Raw genomic sequence first — 18,962 nt, 5'->3', positions numbered from 1 at the left:
TGGCCACCCTGAGCCCCTTGGAGGAAAGGCAGGATAAAAATGTACTAGAAAAACAGAAAATTTTCTACCGGCAGCTACCTGCCCGTTATGGAGGATCGCCCAAAGGGGAGGATCAACATGAGACAATTGTTCAAAAACATGCAGAGCCAGAGAGGGAATGAGGTACTCATTTTAAAGCAAAGAAAAAATGAGGTACTCATTTTAAAGCAAAGAAGCTTGCAGGTAGTGGATTCGTCTGGCAATGGATGATGTGTGGACTGAGAAAGCGGTTTGTGGCATTTTTCCTGGCACAAACCATATGGAAATCAGCTGGCCCCGACAAGACCGCTCCAGGAGAGGGCAACGAGAAAGGCTAAGACAGTGCGACAGAGATCATCCTCTCTTTCCTTCGCAGAGTTCTCTGTACCAACACACACACCCTGCCCCCGGTCTGTTACTCAGCCCCAGCCTAACCTACCTCACGGGATGACTGTTGGGATAAAAAGGACAGAAGGTGGGGTATACAGGAAGTAAATAAATAAATACATGGATGCAGGGGTCATTTCGTAGAAAAAGAGGTGCAGGAGTTCATTTGCATAACTCATTTGCAAAACTTATTTGCATGTGCCACACCCCCTGACAAAGGGCACACAATGCAAGCATGCCTGGGTTCCCTGCCTGATCTTCTCCAGGGGCACCTGGAGAAGATCGGGCAGGGAACCCGGGCATGTTTAAAATGCCTTTCTTCCCCAGATGGGGAAGGGAAAGAACGGCATTTAACCCCCCCCCCCTTCCCCGAGTTTTTCCGCAAAAGCGGAGAGGCTCAGGGGGAAAAGGGGCATGCCTGCCTGCCTGCCTGGGTTCCCTACTCTTGGGCTTGTTACTTCCAGAACACCGTTCCGGCTCGTTCCCCCTTGAAATGACCCCTGAATAGATGCAGATAAATAAATAAATGGATGCGTAATAAGAACCAAAGGCTGTGAGACAAACCACACAATACATTTCGTCACTTGTTCCCACTAGTTTGCCTGTGTCCCCTGCAGCCCTGCAGCACCTACAAGGGACTTTTTAAAAAGTCGAACTGGGCTCAGAACGGTGCCGGCGGGGGGGGGGGGGGGGGGGGCCGCGCCGCTTTTCCCCTCCTCCCAAGTTTTCTTAGACAAAAAACACATCGGGAGGCAGCCATTTCACTGATTTTGCTGCTCTACATGCAGATGCTGCACATGGAGAAGCAAAATCAGTGAAATAAGTTCCCACCAGTGTTCCCTCTAAGCTGAGTTGGTGTGAGCTAGCTCACAGTTTTTTAGCCTCCGGCTCACACATTTTTCTCTTAGCTCAGGAAGGATGGCTCCAGAGCGAACTAATTGATGCAGGAGCCAGATCGCTCACTCACAACTTTAATGCCAGTAACTCACAAAGTAGAATTTTTGCTCACAGGAATCCACAGCTTAGAGGGAACATTGGTCCCCACCATGGTTTTTTCATAAGAAAACTGCTGGGGGGGGGGGAGGCAGAAGCCTTTCCCTCTCCCCACGGTGCCTTTCTGAGCCCATCCAGGCTTTCCTTTTAAAAAGAAAGAAGGAAAAGACGCAGTTCCCTGCAGCTGCTGCTGCAGTGCGAGGATTGTAGGCAAACCAGTGTGAACAGCGTAGTTGGCCTCTGTGTAACTGTTTAAGTCACGCCAGGACTGACGGCTGTATTCTGTGATTATCACACTTCAAAGTCCTGCTTTGCTGCTTGTCACAAATGCTTTGTGGCCAACTGGCTACAAGGAAGTGAGGCATTGCTTGAAGCAGGGGTGTCAAACATAAGGCCCGGGGGCCGGATCCGGCCTGCCCAGGGCTCCTATGCGGCCCACGAGCCACTGATGCAAGGGAGGGGCTGCTCAGGGAGAGTGGGTGGAGCCGCTCTTAATTGTGGCTTCAGCATGGTGGAACCACCTCACCTGATGCAGTCAAGCAGCATAAAGCGTCTACCTACCCAGTGCTGCATGGCAGTCCGCCCATGTGGGTTTCCCTTTGCACCCCCCTCCCAGCCCACGGGGCCATGCAGTGAGAATACACCAACTCAGAGCTTACCAGCTTCTGTCCTTTATACAGTTTATATCTCCGGTACCCAGCATTACATTTTATGGCACACATGGCCCGGCCCGACAAAGTGACATTTATGTCAGATCCGGCTCTCATAACAAATGAGTTCGACACCTCTGGCTTAAACCATTCCAGGATCTTGCTAGTTGCAAGGTTCTCCCCTGGATTTGGCTACAGAGAGGAGGGTCTTCACCACACAGGTTATATACCAGGCTCTAGGGAAGTAGTCCCCCCCCCCCTCACTTTCCTACAGCATCGTGGTACATTCATTCACCACCACCACCCAGATTTTACTGGGCTTTTCTCCAATCCTTCCCAAACCTGGTTTGCTGCAAAGTTCCAGGACACGCTGCAGCAAAGCCTGGAAAGTTGCAATGTAGGCAGGGAAGTACAGATTTTCCGGGTTCCACCCACACGGCAGCCATGTACCCCCACCATGGGTGAGGGGGTTTAAATATCACTATAACATTATAACTATGTATCTATCAGGTTCTCTGAATTCCTAGCTTTTTTAAAAAAGTAAGTCTCTAGCCCCTCTTATTGTGGAGCTATGCCTTTCCTCTTACATCTCTGCAACAGAAGAGACTAGAGACTTCCTTTAATGATATTCAATTGTCAATTTAAAACAAAAAACTGGGAAAGTGCTGTTGGTAAGGGTGGGCCGGAGGGGGGAAAATATGGGGGAACTCGCAGAAGCCCCACTGCTGTGGTGCAGTTATCAGCAACTGCAGCAGCAATGGGAAAACTGCACAAATCCGTCCCCTGTGAAAAACACTGCAGCGGGCCCAACAGGCAGAGACTGAAGACAGTTCAGAACATATCCCGCCACCTTGGTGTAAAGACTCAGCAGACTTCCCTTTTCCAGTTCCTGACTGAGGTGCAAGAATATTTTAATGCTGAAGGGCATAATGCTTACAAGCTCTGTGTTGAGGAGAGGGGGGGATCCAGCCACGTTTTGTCAGGTGGGAAGGAGAGTTTGACTTCTTTCCATAATGGCTCATCACACTCCTGAAGCTGGGCTCACTCTGCACCTTACCACCATGCTCAGTGAATAAATGGCAGCCAAACGACATGTCATCATCATGGGTATGTGAGTGGAGGCAGAGCCGCATTTTGCAGGCCCAATGGGGTACCAGACAGCGAGGGCCAGACCACCCCTGGTCTGTACCCCCACCACGGGTGAGGGGTTTTTAAATATCACTATAACATTATAACTATGTATCTATCAGGTTCTCTGAATTCCCAGCTTTTTTAAAAAAGTAAGTCTCTATCCCCTCTTATTGTGGAGCTATGCCTTTCCTCTTACATCTCCGCAACAGAAGAGACTAGAGACTTACAGGGTCACAGGGGGTTTGTAATAGGAGGTCATGCCAGTATCCACTGTTGAGCATCTTTTGCACTCACTGCAATGTTGCCCCAGTGGCTAGTGTTTTGCTTGCCATCCCACCCTAGACATGGACAGCTGCTGTTCCCTTTTATGGGGGAAAGAAGAGACCTTGGAGACCCCATAAGTCCATAGGCCCCTGTCCCCGCTTGGGTTCTTTAAAGGGGACAGAAGGCTGAGAAGTGACATTGAGAGAGAAAAAGAGAGGAGGCGGGAGAGGGCTGTAAGCATGAGGTTTTCCCATTTTACCCTCAGAAAAACACCTTTGTGTAGACTAGAGGGAGAGTGACTGGCACAAGGCAGTCCCGGGAGTGCCGAGGCAAAGGAGGGACTCAGATCCAACACTCCGGTCTGCCGCATCACAGTGGCTTGCCGGCATCAGCAGCAGCTGGAGGAGACACCAAAGCAGGCCGCTATCAGCAGGACATCCCTCAGCGGGGTGAGGCAGGAAGTCCTTTCCAGGGACCAAGGTTTTGTCTCTCTACATGGAGTTCTTGCCACTGGCTCGGAAGGAAAGGGTGAAAGAGCAAACCCCATTCCGCTTCCCGGAAGGACGTGAGTTCAGAGCAACGCTTACCTTGGCGCGGTCCTCTTTTCCTACGGAAGGCCGCTCCTGACTGCAAGGCCTCTAGTAGACTGTCCATGACTCCGGTTTCATCACCTTCTGCAAGAGTGGGAGGAAAAAATAAAATAAAATGGAGACTTCTGTCGACAGCCCCCGTCCTCCCTGCGGCCCCTGTCCTAACTGCAAAAGACAGCACGTCTGACTTTGCCCACACAGAGTGTCAAGGGAACGCTCCTCTCCCGAGACTCTCACCTACATCACGGCGCAAGAGAGGAATCATCCTCAGGCCCCATTCAAATATAGATAAGCATCGCGTGACTCATACCCTCTCAGAGTGCAGGGAATTGTGTGTGGGGGTGTGTGTGAGAGAAATCACACATTCAAATGTGTCTTTCGGTTAAATAAGGAGGAAAGTTCACATAACAAGGAGAAGCGCTTCCTGTCCGAGAGAAGCGTTCGCACCTGCAGCCCTCCACCGGTTGTCTGAAGGGGCGTAGTCCTGAAAGCAGGCCCACCCCCCCACATACAATTTCTGAACATCCGAGGACAGAGGAAAGGAGACTCTGCCCCGAAGAGGTCAGAGCAGTACGAGGAGGTGAGATCAAAGAAGGTCTTCTCTCCCCTTTCACTTGACTAGATTCCTTTCTCCCAACTTTACAGGGTTTTGCATTGTTTCTTAAGTCTAAAGGTAAAGGTAAAAGTCTCCCTTGCTCAAAAGCCGATCGAATCCGACTCTAGGGTTGCGGTGCTCATCTCCCATTTCCAAGCTGAAGAACCAACGCTGTCCAAAGATGTTTCCGTGGTCATGTGGCCGCTTGCAAGCTGAAGAACCAATGCTGTCCGAAGATGTTTCCGTGGTCATGTGGGCGGCATGACTAAATGGCAAGGCGCACGGAACGCTGTTACCTTTCCCACCAAAGCGGTACCTATTTATCTACTTGCAATTTCTTGCTTTCGAACTGCTAGGTTGGCAGGAGTTGGAACCAGAGATGGGAGCTCACTCCATCATGCGGCACCCGGGTCTTGAACTGCTGAACTACCGACCTCCCAGCCTGCAGTTCAGCGTCTTAACCACTTGAGCCACCACAGCTCTAGTCTAGATACTAAATATTTCCTTTTATTCATCACAGTGTTGCTGGTTTCTGTTTATATACACACACACACATATGACTGGATATATTTGAAATTGTTGTTCGAATAAAATTAAGGCATTTACAGGAGTTAAACTGTGATCATTTTGACAGCTCCGTTCCTCCAAGGAGCTAGAGTGTTTGTGAACATTCTCTACTGTAGCACCAGGACAACCTGTTTGTGGCAGTCTTCACTGTTACAGGTGTAAAAAAATATAGAAGCATTCACACACAGACACATACACATATATATCTAGCTAGCAGTGTTCCCTCTGAGTTAGTGTGAGCTAGCTCACCGTTTTTGAGCCTCCAGCTCACACATTTTTGTCTTAGCTCAGGAAAGATGGCTCCAGAGCAGACTAATTTATGCGTAGCCAAATGGCTCACTCACAACTTTAATGCCAGTAGCTCACAAAGTTGAATTTTTGCTCACAAGACTCCACAGCTTAGAGGGAACATTGCTAGCTAGCACTTTATGACTGTGGATTGCCTCTAAATTGGTTCTATCTACGTCTACAATTGCTTACTTGTGTTTTATCCTTTTGAAAGCCGCCCCGAGCCTGCTTTGGTGGAGAGGACGGGTAGAAACTGAACTAACGGCTAGCTAGCACTTTATGACTGTGGATTGCCTCTAAATTGGTTCTATCTATGTCTACAATTGCTTACTTATGTTTTATCCTTTTGAAAGCCGCCCCGAGCCTGCTTTGGCGGGGACGATGGGGTAGAAACTGAACTAATAAACAAATAGGGCGGATGTGGGCGGGGCGGGGCTATAAAGCCCATTCTTGCCATTCATGTACTCAGATGGATCCGGGCCCTTTGGATGCTCCGGGGCTTCCACTGGCAAGACGGGGTCGGGCGGAATCCCCTTGGGATGGCATCTCTCCCACCCCCACCCTCCGCAGGGTCCTGGCCGTCTTTCAAGGGCCCAGCTGCCAGCCTGTTCTGCTGCTGTCCTTCACTTTGATGGGATCTGTGCACACACATCCCACCCCAGGTCACGAGTGCGCCAAGCTCCCCCACCCCATTAATCTCTTTCCGCTCTCTGCAGTGCTCTGGACATTAAGCAGATTAGCCCGGCCTCCCAGATGCTCTGCTCTCCCCAGCAACAAGCCTGCTGCTGGTCCAGAGACCACGTGCCAGAGCAGACAATCCCCCCTGGGCGCTGTCAGGGCCCTCTCTTGCCCATCTCGGGGTGGGGGCAGAAGACAAAGGACAGGGGAGGGCCCCTTGGCGAGGGGAGTGCCAGTAAAACCTTCCACGTCCCTTTGAAAGGTGGGGACTGGATGTGGTGTGGAAACGGCTGTGCTTTTTTGAAAAGAAAAAGGATCTGGTGGATGAATTCTTCAGCCGGATCCAGCAGTTTTCTGCATGTCCGTTCCCTGTGCTGCCTGCTGGTCTCCAACCTCCCCGTCAGCGCCCGAAGCCTCTCACGGCTCTCTCTGCTACGGAGGGCAGGACCCCGAGGCTGCGCTCTCCATTCATATTCCATCCGACCGCACAGAATCGGCCCGGCCGTGAAAGCGTTAAACCACAAATTTACAACCGGTGCTCTGCAAACCTCAGTTTCCATGGTGACGGCTCCCAATGAAACATAAACCTATAAAAATCACATTAGAACATCTGCCCGGCGCTTTCGGGCAGCCCCTGAATCCGCTGTCCACAGCGCCACCTGCTGGCAAATGTAACTGGCTTCACCCAACCCTACGTTCAGCCCATTTAGTGATCTCCTTCCTCCCTGCTGTTCCCCCCTCAAGTGGAAATGCTGAGGGACGCTTACTGGACTGCAAGCAAAGGAGCCCAGGATTTCAAGAAGGGAAGCTGATGGCCCCTATCTGCTGTGCTCTCTATGGGTGGGAAGGGGTCAAAGATTCACCAAGGCTCAAGCACACCTATGCAGGCACCTGATCAAGGTGTGGGGTGGCCCCCACGCCGTCCTATCTCTTCTCCTGCTTGCTGCACAGCTGCTTGGGCCAAAGGATCGACTCTGAGTCAGAGAGAAAAGTACCCCGATGCTTGGCTGGACTCAGGCTGTCCCACGGGGAAACCCCCTGCACGGGGGTATGCGTGTCAAAGATACGGTGGCCAGTTAGGGGCCCTGGAAAGAACTGCCTCGGATATGGAGACCATATATGGACTACCTTCTTGGGCCATCGGACTGTTCCCTCCTCCTGGTCTGAACGGCCTTTGCCCGAGCCACCTGCACGTAAGTAGGGGCTTAGGCAAAAGAATGCGCCTCTGTAGCAGAACCGCCCTTTAACACGGCGATTCACTTTCTGTTATTCTCCAGAAGAAAAAGAAGAGGAAGAGATTGGATTTATACCCCGCCCTTCACTACCCAAAGGTGTCTCAGAGAGGCTTACAAACTCCTTTCCCTTCCCCTCCCCACAACAGACACCCTGTGAGGTAAAAGAAGAAGAGAAGAGATTGGATATATACCCCACCCTTCACTACCCGAAGGAGTCTCAGAGCGGCTTACAAACTCCTTTCCCTTCCCCTCCCCACAACAGACACCCTGTGAGGTAAAAGAAGAAGAGAAGAGATTGGATTTCTACCCTGCCCTTCACTACCCAAAGGTGTCTCAGAGCGGCTTACAAACTCCTTTCCCTTCCCCTCCCCACAACAGACACCCTGGGAGGTAGGTGGGGCTGAGAGAACTCTTCACAGAAACTGCTCTTTTTCAAGGACAGCTGTGCCAGAGTTATGGCTTGCCCAAGGTCATCCAGCAGGTGCAAGTGGAGGAGTGGGGAATCAAACCCGGTTCTCCCAGATTAGAGTCCGTACACTTAACCACTACACCAAACTGGCTCTCAACTCAGAATAAAACTCAGCCTATTCTGGCCCAGACTGGAGGAGGATTCAGCCACGAGGAAATGCCAGAGGAAGCCTTGCAGGCACAGTACAGAAAGAGACCAGATACTATACAGATAACAGAAAGCTGTTGTAGCAGCAGCCAGGATGCAAATACCTGTGATGACACTGCAGAAACAGAACGAGAGGGAAAAGACGGGTGGGAAGCATAATCTGAATGCACGTGCATTGCCGTCAAGAGGCTATTAGGGACAGCCCGGCCCCCGGCATCTGTGAAAAGACCTCACCCCTCCTGCCTTGATATGTCTACGCAGATCTTTGCAGGGTCGTTCTCAGACATAACAAACTAAGAGAGGTAGTAGACAGGGCTGGAGAGCGAGGCCAGGCTTTTGGCGCCACGAGCTGCTTGGAGCGGCCTTATACAAATCAGGCCAGTGATCCATTCAGCTCAGCGCCATCTGCTCTGATTCGCAGCAGATCTGCAGCGTCTCTGGCACAGAAAAGCCCCTTGACCTTCAAGTGGAAATGCGAAGGACCACATCTAGAACCCTTTTACATACAGAAGATGGGCTCTGACTCAGGGCCACAGATTCCTTCCTTGAGAGACAGTTTGGTGTCGTGGTTAAGTTTGAATGCACGTGAATTGCCGTCAAGAGGCTATTAGGGACGGCCCGGCCCTGGCATCTGTGAAAAGACCTCGCCCCTCCTGCCTTGATATGTCTACGCAGATGTTTGCAGGGCCGTTCTCAGACATACAAACTAAGAGAGGTAGTAGACAGAGCTGGAGAGCGAGGCCAGGCTCTTGGCGCCACGAGCTGCTTGGAGCGGCCTTATACAAATCAGGCCAGTGATCCATTCAGCTCAGCGCCATCTGCTCTGATTCGCAGCAGATCTGCAGCGTCTCTGGCACAGAAAAGCCCCTTGACCTTCAAGTGGAAATGCGAAGGACCACATCTAGAACCCTTTTACATACAGAAGATGGGCTCTGACTCAGGGCCACAGATTCCTTCCTTGAGAGACAGTTTGGTGTCGTGGTTAAGTGTGCGGACTCTAATCTGGGAGAACCGGGTTTGATTCCCCACTCCTCCACTTGCACCTGGCTGGATGACCTTGGGCAAGCCGTAGTTCTGGCACAGCTGTTCTTGAAAAAGAGCAGTTTCTGTCAAGAGGTTTCTGTCAAGAGCTCTCTCAGCCCCACCTACCTCCCAGGGTGTCTGTTGTGGGGAGGGGAAGGGAAAGGAGTTTGTAAGCCGCTCTGAGACTCCTTCGGGTAGTGAAGGGTGGGGTATATATCCAATCTCTTCTTCTCCTCTTCTTAATAGTATGACAAATTAATTCCAAATGTCTTCTCTGTTTCAAAGAATGTTTTATGACAATGGGGGCGAGGGGTGTACAACTGTCTTGTGTGGGTGTGTGTCCCAGTGAAGAAGAAGAAGAGATTGGATTTATACCCCGCCCTTCACTACCCAAAGGGGTCTCAGAGCGGCTTACAAACTCCTTTCCCTTCCCCTCCCCACAACAGACACCCTGTGAGGTAGGTGGGGCCGAGAGAGCTCTTGACAGAAACTGCTTTTTTTTCAAGAACAGCTCTTATCAGAACTACGGCTTGCCCAAGGTCATCCAGCCAGGTGCAAGTGGAGGAGTGGGGAATCAAACCCAGTTTTCCCAGATTAGAGTCCGCACACTTAACCACTACACCAAACTGGCTCACCCCTCAAACCTCTCAGAGGCTCCCTCTTTGGATGCTGGCCTAACACTGTGACTGAAGGAGAAGTCCAGCTATTCCCGGACGAGGCTAGATGTGAAACGTCTTCTACCTGCAAGGGATTTTGCTGTGGCGGAGTCTATTCTATCATGAGGACTGAGGGGGAGGGAATTCTGGGATAAAATGGGCATTCGTTAGATTTAATAAGAAAGTCAGCTGGACTTGCAACTGAAACAGACGGGAGTGATCAAAATGGCAGACGGAGATGCTGCAGAAGTCAGAGAAGCAACCGGATGTTGGCTGTGGGGGCGGCGGCACTTGTTGCCGTGTTCCCTGGCACCCACTTCCTTCTCCCCCAAAATGAGGAGCCGGTCCTGACTCTCTTCTACTTCACTGGAGCAAGAGGTGCTTCAGAAGAGCCCAGGAGGGCTCTTCGGCCTGCAAGGAGCAGTCCCTTGGGGTTGGAGGACAATGCTCCCTCTAAGCCGTGGAGTCTCGTGAGCAAAAATTCTACTTTTGTGAGCTACCGGCATTGAAGTTGTGAGCGAGCGATTTGGCTGCTGCATAAATTAAGTTTGCTCTGGAGTCCTCCTTCCTGAGCCGAGACAAAAAATGTGTGAGCCGGAGGCTAAAAAACTGTGAGCTAGCTCACACTCACTCAGCTTAGAGGGAACACTGGTGGAGGGACTTCCTGTCTCCATCATAAAAGAACACTTGGCTTGGAACCCCTCAACACTCTGTGACTGACCGCAGCCCCCCACAGCAGCCATTCTGTGGTGACACCCGCTCCACGTTCCCCCAAGCTCCCGAACTGACCACAGGCTCAGCAAAGCTGGGGACCGCTGCTCTGAATCGCTATGCCACGTGGCTGATCCATAATAAACATGCAAGGCAAGTGGGGAGGGGAAGTGCAAGTGATCGGCTAATGAGTCACCCTGGCTGTGATGGGGGGGGGGAAGGAATGGGGAGTAATTCAATTACTGAAGAGGTTGGGAAAATGTAAGAGGAAGCGGCAGTGCTAAAAGCCAGGTGGAAGTCAGTGATGGGGATTATAAATAGCAACCGTTTTTTTTTTTAATGTTTATATGCACAGAAAGAGCATGAATATCACCGGCGACACTGACGCCTGTGTGAGTTATGAAACAGAGGCGCATAGTTCAATGCTGGCAGCCGGCTCAGGGAAGCCATGGCTGCCAGTTCCAAGCAGGGGAGCATCATAATCCAAGAGCGGAGCATGAAGGCAGCAGCCCCCTCCCAACGACGACTGAGGGGTGACATGATCGAGGTCTATAAGATTATGCATGGGATAGAGCAGGTAGAGAAAGAGGTACTTTTCTCCCTTTCTCACAATACAAGAACTCGTGGGCACTCCATGAAACTGCTGAGTGGTCGGGTTAGAATGGATAAGAGGAAGTACTTCTTCACCCAAAGAGTGATTAACGCATGGAATTCACTGCCACAGGAAGTGGTGGCGGCTACAAGCATGGACGGCTTGAAAAGGGAATTAGATAAGCATATGAAGCAGAGGTCCATCAGTGGCTATTAGCCACAAGGTATAGATAGGGGCTCTGGGGCAAGTGATGCTCTGTCTTCTTGGTGCTTGGGAGGGTCAACAGTGGGAGGGCTTCTGATGTCCTGGCCCCACTGGTGGACCTCCTGATGGCACCTGGTATTTCTGGCCACTGTGTGACAGACTGTTGGACTGGATGGGCCTTTGGCCTGATCCAACATTGGCGTCTCTTATGTTCTTAATGACCCAGAGGCCCCCTCTCCCTCCCTGGATCTGGCTGCTACTCCCATCCTGCCCCTGTCCTCTGACAGGGCCTTAAGGCCTCCGTTCCCAAAGGTTTGTGAAAAACGTGCACGTGAACGCAAGCCAGTCTCTCGAAAGACATCTGCGGCTGGCAGCACTAATGCCTAAAAAATAATGCGGCCACAGTGCAAATGGTTCTGGGAGAATTCCTCCATTCTCCCTCATGTGCGTCCTGCGCTAGAACAGAAGTGTTTCTCTAGAGTCATTTTACACACAGTACCTGTTTTGCCAGAGTAAGTCAAGCCAGAGGTGTGGGGGGCGGGGGAAGGAATGCGAGGAGAGGCCCCTATAAGTCATGTCACTCAGCACAACTGCGGGCTGTTCAAAGGCAGGGGGGGGGATAAACTGGCAGGAAATTGAGGGAGACAGGAAATAAGCAGACAGGGGCAATAATTGACTCCATATGGTCTAACAAAGGAGTGCATTTGGTAGCAAATAGCAGGCTGTGCCTGTGGGGGGGGAGGGGAGAAAGCCCCACAACAGCATCGGGAACGCAGGAGGCTCCACAAAAGACCCTGGCCGGATCAGCAGCATCTGCACAAACCCCTGGAGATAACAGACAGCCACCAGATAGCGGCCAACTGGACTCAGCCCGACAAATCGAGGCATAGCTAGACCGTCTAGATTTGCAGAAAGGAGGGATTTCGATGAATTTTGAAGTTAAAAGACGTCAGCTTGAAATCTGCATAATTGAATCATTCCCAAGTTAGACATTTGTTCCAACAAAGAAAAGGTGCGAATCAGCCAGGTTCAGAAAGGTGCTGCTAATCGGCGGGAACAGCAAAATCGGAAGGAACGTTCAACAAGCCAGACTTTCAGCCACTGCAGCGAAACATTCCTGTGCTCCCCTGGGAAGTGCATCTAGCGACAGGCACAGTGAAAAGGTACCCGAGAAGTCACGGGAGCCCCCTCCCAGGCAGGCCCAGACAGGAGCATTTGCCATCCAATATGAAATTCCTGCACAGAATGCTCCATCTGTGGACTGATCCGTGGCCCACTTAAAGAACGTGAACCATCCCAGGGGGAGGGCTGGACTGACACAGAGCAGCTGTTACCCAGCGTTAGCAACAGGATCAGAAAAGCAGGAGATATATTTTTCATTAGAGGAAATAAAAGAGAGAAGCCTTTGGCTAGGAAGGCCTGTTCACAAGAAGAGCAGGATTTAAGAGTCACAGGAAAACATGAAGTGCCCTTAACGGAGAAAGAAGGAGGGCGGGGGAAACGATGAAAGGAAGTCCTTAACCGTGACAGACTCATAACAGGGCCTTTTCCTACAGTATTCCAGCACAGAACACACTTTTGTGCAGAAACAAGCACAGAGGATCCATGCTAATTCCTACATCAGAATTTCCTTTCTGTGCATGACTGTGTCACAAGGGAACCAGAGAGGAGGAACTGTGCAAGTGGCTAGGCGAGTGAGCTCCAAACTGAGAAACCCTCCCCTAATTCGCATCTCACTTCGCCTTGTGACGATAAGGTGGTCTCAAGGGAGCTCTGCATCTGTGGGAACAGAGGGACCGACTCGCCTTGCAGGACTGTTCTAAGGCCCCAAAGTGCTTGCGTGCACGACGTAAATGCCAAGTAATTATGTCTCAAAACAAAAGAAGAAGTCGCAGGCAAGACAGCCACGAAGAACCAAAACAACAACCATGTAATGATGTCTGGCTGGAAGGTCTTCCTGGAAATTGGTCTAGAACAGTGATGGTGAACCTTTTAGAGACAGACTGAGTGCCCAAACTGCAACCCAAAACCCACTTATTTAACGCAAAGTGCCAACACGGCAATTTAACCTGAATACTGAGTTTTTACTTTAGAAAAAACAACTCATACATTAACTTAAGATGATCCAAACAAAGTAAGGAAAGCAATCCCAAATGCTTTCATTTACTTAAAATTACTTGGCAGAGAATTCGACACTGATGGTCTGGGCCTGGCTGGGGCGATGGCACGCGTGCCCATAGAGAGGGCTCTGAGTGGCACCCGTGCCAGAGGTTCGCCACCACTGGTCTAGAAGCTTGGCCAATGCCTGAATTGCCACCCGTGCTGGAAGGGCGACAGAATCGCAGCGGAATAGACCAAGAGGCCCTTGGGCTCCAGGTTCAAGAGCTGCTGCCGTGAGCTCGTTTTGACTGGTTTTTCAATCGAACACCCCAAAGCAACTAGCAAAGGCTGCCTCGGTTGAAGGGGCTGTCCTCTGGCCTCCCCTGCAAAGAGTGAGCAGCATCCACCCCGATGCTGAGAAGGCAAAGCTGTACTGGGGTAGGGGTGGGGGGAAACGCTGCTCTTAGACCCAACCAGTTAAACGGAGTCTCTGCATACCACTTGTTAAGAAGTGTGGGGTTGTTGGGTTTTTTTGCAAACTCCCTGGAGGCTTCTCTGACTCCGGTCAAGCCCAGCCCGCCCCCACAGCCTACTTAGGGTTGCCAAGTCCATCTTCCACCCCCAGCGGGGGACTTTGGGGGTGTTCCCGGAGGGGGCGGGGCATCCCCGACGTGATGACGTCACGTAGGGAACGTCTGCCGTCCCCCCCACCTGCCCATGCGCCGGATCTCCAGAAACAGCAGTTCCCTGCACTTAAAGGAGCCAGCGTTTCCCCTTTAAATGTAGGAGCCGGCGTTTCCCCTTTAAGAGCAGCTGCGTTTCCCTTTTAAGAGCATGAAGCTGGCATTTCCCTGCAAGCTTGCAAGATGATCGGGCTTGGGAGGAAACACAGGTTCCACACACTTAAAGGGAGAGAGAGGGGTGGCTGTGGGTGTGGGGCTTCCCCCGCCGGCCATCTGGCTGGCGGCGGGTAGAACCCCCCCAAAACGGGGGACCCCTGGCAAACCGGGGGGTTTGGCAACCCTAAGCCTAGTCCAGCAGGGCTCCTTCAAGGCCACCCTGCCTGGCCCTTGGTGCCTCTGAGACAAAAGTTCACACAGCTAGAACATCATTCCACCTCCACTGCTAGAAAGTCAGGATCTGTGAGTGCCCTTTCACATGCACGGGTCCAGCTCTTTCCCGATCGGCACGGAGGCCTCCTCCCTAGTCTGACCAGCCAACTGTTCTACGGTACCTGCATTCATGTCGATCAGCTGCTCTCTCTTCTGTTGCTTCTCCTGCCGCTCCTTTTCTGCCTTTTCTTTGGCCAGCTTAGCCCGCCGCATCTTCTCCTCCGTCTCACGTCGCTTCTGGTTCTCCTTTAAGGCTTGCTGAAACGAAGATGCAGCAACTCAACAACAGCGGCTCCGGGGCGGGCAGGGCCACCCTCTTTGAAAAAAGGCATCCCTCCAAAGGCCCAACAGGGGCAGGGATGTTCCCAGCCAGGCCTAGGGGCCGGGAATAAGGGACTGACAGAGCACGTGCACAAGGGGGAAGCATTCTCCCATCATGCGCTGCTCACAAGCTTCTGAATGAACCTGGCTGCCCGCCACTGGAAGCGACACGCCGGGCTTGGTGGACAGAGGGCCGTGTGTTGCAATCGAGAGGCAGGCCCGGGGGAGCGGGAGAGACACTCACCAGAAACATGTTTCGGAAGTTGTGCAGATTACTGAAGAACTCCTCAATCAATATCTTATTGGCATCAAAAAGGAAGTACTGGCCTAGCTCTTTATAGAGGCTCTCCATGTTGGAGTGCATCATCCGCAGCTTCTCGTACTGCTCTTCGGCCTCCTTGACGAAGCTGTGGGGTGCGAGTCAAAGGCCACAGGTGGTTGCGGAGCAGAGGCGATGACCAAAGTGACTCCCCCGGGGCCCTCCGTCTGGCTCAACAGATTCCCCCTGGGCAGCCCAAGTGCCCCCCCCCCGGCTGCAGTGACCCACAGCTCAGCATGCCCCAGAGTCCCAGAGTCTTCTGCTCAAGAGTAGCACTCGGAACACTGGCTTCCAGGCCAGCGGTCTTTCTTTTCTCACCTCCCGTCTTCCCAAACCAGGAAATCTGCAGTCCCAGGCTGTCCTCATGATCTACGTTAGAGCCCAGGAAAGCCAGTCATCTGCTCACTAGACATGCATGTACTGAACACAGGCAGCTCTTCAGCCCTCCTCCTACCATGTACTCAGGAAGCTTCTCCGGTTTCCATTTGCAAACTCCTACAGAGACTCCTCTTGTACATCTGGCCCATCTCAGTGGCCAGCCAATAACCTGAAGGCACATAGAGCGACTAAAAGTAGATTTGGCCCAACAAGCTGTCTAGAGGGAAGGCTGACTGGGGTCTCCCTGGCAACCACTGTGAGGTCTTTGGAGGAAGAAAAGGCTATAAAACAGTAACAGAATCTGGGCCCAGAACTGGCCACAGCACGTGTCAAGGATCTTTACGGCTGGCATTATCCTGTGGATAGGAAGAGGCCTCTTCCGCTAGGTACAGACAGCTTCAACAAAACGTAACCGCTGTCATTTACTACGAGCCATAGTGAAAGAAATTGCTGTCATAAACTGAAAACTGGGATTCCCCAGAGATTCATGATGCAATCACAGCCAAGCCACAAAAGTGGCAGCAATGTACCTGGCTGCAGGAAACTGGGCGTTTACTCGCCCATGACAGTAACACGTGAGCGAATGGGATGCGCAGCTCACAGGAGAGCCAAGGATCCCACAGAGCTCAAATGAATCTCTACCACCCTTTGGATCCCTTCTTCTGCAAGGCGCTAATCAGGGTTTCCTAGTTCAACTTTTTTTCTCAAAAGGATATCGTCATTTTCTCCACAAATTTATCCTTCTCCTCTGTGGCACTGGGGAAGTCGCTAACGTCTCGCCGCAGGTCCGAAATCTGCTTCTTCATCTGGTCCAGATTTTTCCGCAGATTCTCACCAGAAACTGGGGTGGGTGGGGTGGGTGGGAAGAGAACACGGATAAAGTGGGTGACGCTCTGGTTACAGTCGTGGAGCTAAAACCACAGGGCAGATTTCTGTAGCCGCAGCAGAGTCGCTGCCTGACCTCCTGGCATCCCCTCCGGACAAAGGGGCCGGAACCAATGTTCCCTTTAAGCTGTGGAGTCTTGTGAGCAAGAATTCTGCTTTGTGAGCTACTGGCATTAAAGTGGTGAGCCAGCGATTGGGCTGCTGCATAAATTAGCTTGCTCTGGAGCCCCATCCTTCCTGAGCGAAGACAGAAATCTGTGAGCTGGAGGCTAAAAAACTGTGAGCTGGCTCACACTAACTCAGCTTAGAGGGAACACTGGCCGGAACTGCAACTCTCTTTCTGCCTAGCAAACACCTACCACCACCACCCTTCATAAGAAGGAGGAATCAGATCCCTGTTATTGAGAGTGCCCAAAGCAAACGCAAGATTTAAAAAATCATTAATCAGGGCTCTTTTTGTAGAAGGAACTCCTTTGCATATTAGGCGACACACCCCCTAATGCAGCCAATCCTCCAAGAGCTTACAGGAGGCCCTGTAAGAAGAGCTCTGTAAGCTCTGGGAGGATTGGCTACATTAGGGGTGTGTGGCCTAATATGCAAAGGCGTTCCTGCTACAAAAAAGAGCCCAGATAGATAGATAGATGGATAGATGGGTAGATAGATAGAGGGCTCTTTTTTGTAGCAGGAACGCCTTTGCATATTAGGCCACACACCCCTAATGTAGCCAGGGGGGGGGGGGGGGGGGCGCTGCGCACTGATTAGGCTCTCCAAAGCCACCTCGCAAGTCAGTGGCGCAAGCAAGATTCACACCAGGGACTCCCCAATTCAGAGCACAGCCTCTTAACCAGCTATGCTGCATCTGCTCGGCATAAAAACCACGCAGAATCCCACTGGACGGGCCTCCCCATTCCACGGACTGATTGTTCTGACCCAGACCAAGTAGACCCCAGAGACCTGACAACTCCAGCTCTGGAGATTGTGTGCACAAAGAGGGCAATCTGTTTTTAAATTATTGTTCTTAACTGTATTAATCTCATGATTCATGTGGTGCCGACTGGCTCTGTGATCCGCCCCGAGCCCACTTCTGGGGAGGGCGGAATAGAAACAGAATAAATGAATGAATGAATGAATGAATGAATGAATGAATGAATGAATGAATACTTAATTGCTAGGCAGTCCAAGGAGGGCTAGTGACTAATGAGGAGGAGGAGAGGAGGAGATGGGATTTATACCCCGCCCTTTACTTGGAGTCTCAGAGCGGCTTACAAACTCCTTTCCCTTCCCCTCCCCACAACAGACACCTTGTGAGGTGGGAGGGGCTGAGAGAACTCTGACACAAACTGCTCTTTCAGGAACTGCTGTGCCAGAGCTTGTGACTGACCCAAGGTCGCATCAGCAGGTGCAAGTGGAGGAGTGGGGAATCAAACCCGGTTCTCCCAGCTTACAGTCCACACACTTAACCACTACACCAAACTGGCTCTGTCTGGAGACAGCAGGATCCCTGGCTGGCTGTTTGGTGGGCAATCCGCTATCTCCAGCACCAGTGTTCCCTCTAAGATGAGTCAGTGTGAGCTTTCAGCCCACAGATTTTTGTCTTAGCTCAGGAAGGGTGGCTCCAGAGCAAACTAACTGATGCACAAGCCAAATTGCTCGCTCACAACTTTAAGGCCAGGAGCTCACAGTGTAGAATTTTTGCTAACAAGACTCCACAGCTTAGAGGGAGCATTCTCCGGCACCCTGATTTCTGACGAGGAAAGGGTCTGGAAGAGCGCCCTCTGCAGGGAGCTTGCAACTGAAGGCAGCCACCATTCTGATGTCTGCCTCTTCCCTCCTCCATGTCGGAGGCTTCCTTGATTCACGCAGCCAGCCTCCCTTATGGGAAAGGCAACGGAGACGGTGGAAGGAGCCAAGGACAGACCCAGTGTGCTGAATTTTTTCTGCCATTTGGCTCGGAGGTGTCTTTTCTCCCCCCACTTCTGGTTAGCTGCATGCGGGCCAGAAGGAGACTTGGACTGCCTACTTCTGCACAAACCACCAGCAAGCCTGGTTCTGGCCCAAGCCAGAAAGGGTCTGGAAGAGCGCCCTCTGCAGGGAGCTTGCAACTGAAGGCAGCCACCATTCTGATGTCTGCCTCTTCCCTCCTCCATGTCGGAGGCTTCCTTGATTCACGCAGCCAGCCTCCCTTATGGTAAAGGCAACAGAGACAGTGGAAGGAACCAAGGACAGACCCAGCGTGCTGAATTTTTTCTACCATTTGGCTCGGAGATGTCTTTTCTGCCCCCCACTTCTGGTTAGCTGCATGCGGGCCAGAAGGAGACTTGGGCTGCCTACTTCTGCACAAACCACCAGCAAGCCTGGTTCTGGCCCAAGCCAATTACCAGCCTTCACCCTGCCCTCAGGAACACCTGTTACTTCTCAAATTACCCACCTTTACCCCCTGGGAAGAATCTTGTACACCCTCAACACCCCCCACACACACACACTCCTCCCCAGGATACCTTGACACGCCTTCTCCACATGGCACACCCCCACACTCCTCCCCGGGATACCTTGACACGCCTTCTCCACATGGATGAGTTCATCTGGGAACTTCAACACATCAGGATACTGCAGCTCACAGGTTTCAGCTAAGAAGTGCAGCAAGGGCAA

General features: G+C 51.8%; 1 protein-coding gene across 1 annotated transcript in view; it reads right to left on the bottom strand.

Moving 5' to 3' along the window:
* Positions 1 to 18,962, bottom strand: part of DIAPH1 (diaphanous related formin 1) — a 139,692-nt gene that overhangs the window by 14,764 nt on the left and 105,966 nt on the right. Inside the window, exons 22-26 of the mRNA XM_015411130.1 lie at positions 18,863 to 18,961; positions 16,145 to 16,269; positions 14,976 to 15,140; positions 14,533 to 14,668; positions 4,031 to 4,117 (exon numbers count right to left, since the gene is read on the bottom strand). Coding sequence (XP_015266616.1) covers positions 4,031 to 4,117; positions 14,533 to 14,668; positions 14,976 to 15,140; positions 16,145 to 16,269; positions 18,863 to 18,961 — 612 coding nt within the window. The remainder of the gene's footprint in view (positions 1 to 4,030; positions 4,118 to 14,532; positions 14,669 to 14,975; positions 15,141 to 16,144; positions 16,270 to 18,862; position 18,962) is intronic.

The sequence above is a fragment of the Gekko japonicus genome, unplaced genomic scaffold, assembly GCF_001447785.1.
Source record: "Gekko japonicus isolate JY-2015 unplaced genomic scaffold, Gekko_japonicus_V1.1 scaffold834, whole genome shotgun sequence".
Classification (NCBI taxonomy): domain Eukaryota; kingdom Metazoa; phylum Chordata; class Lepidosauria; order Squamata; family Gekkonidae; genus Gekko; species Gekko japonicus.
Note: the sequence above shows the minus strand (reverse complement) of the source record. Positions and strands in the feature narration are given on the sequence as shown.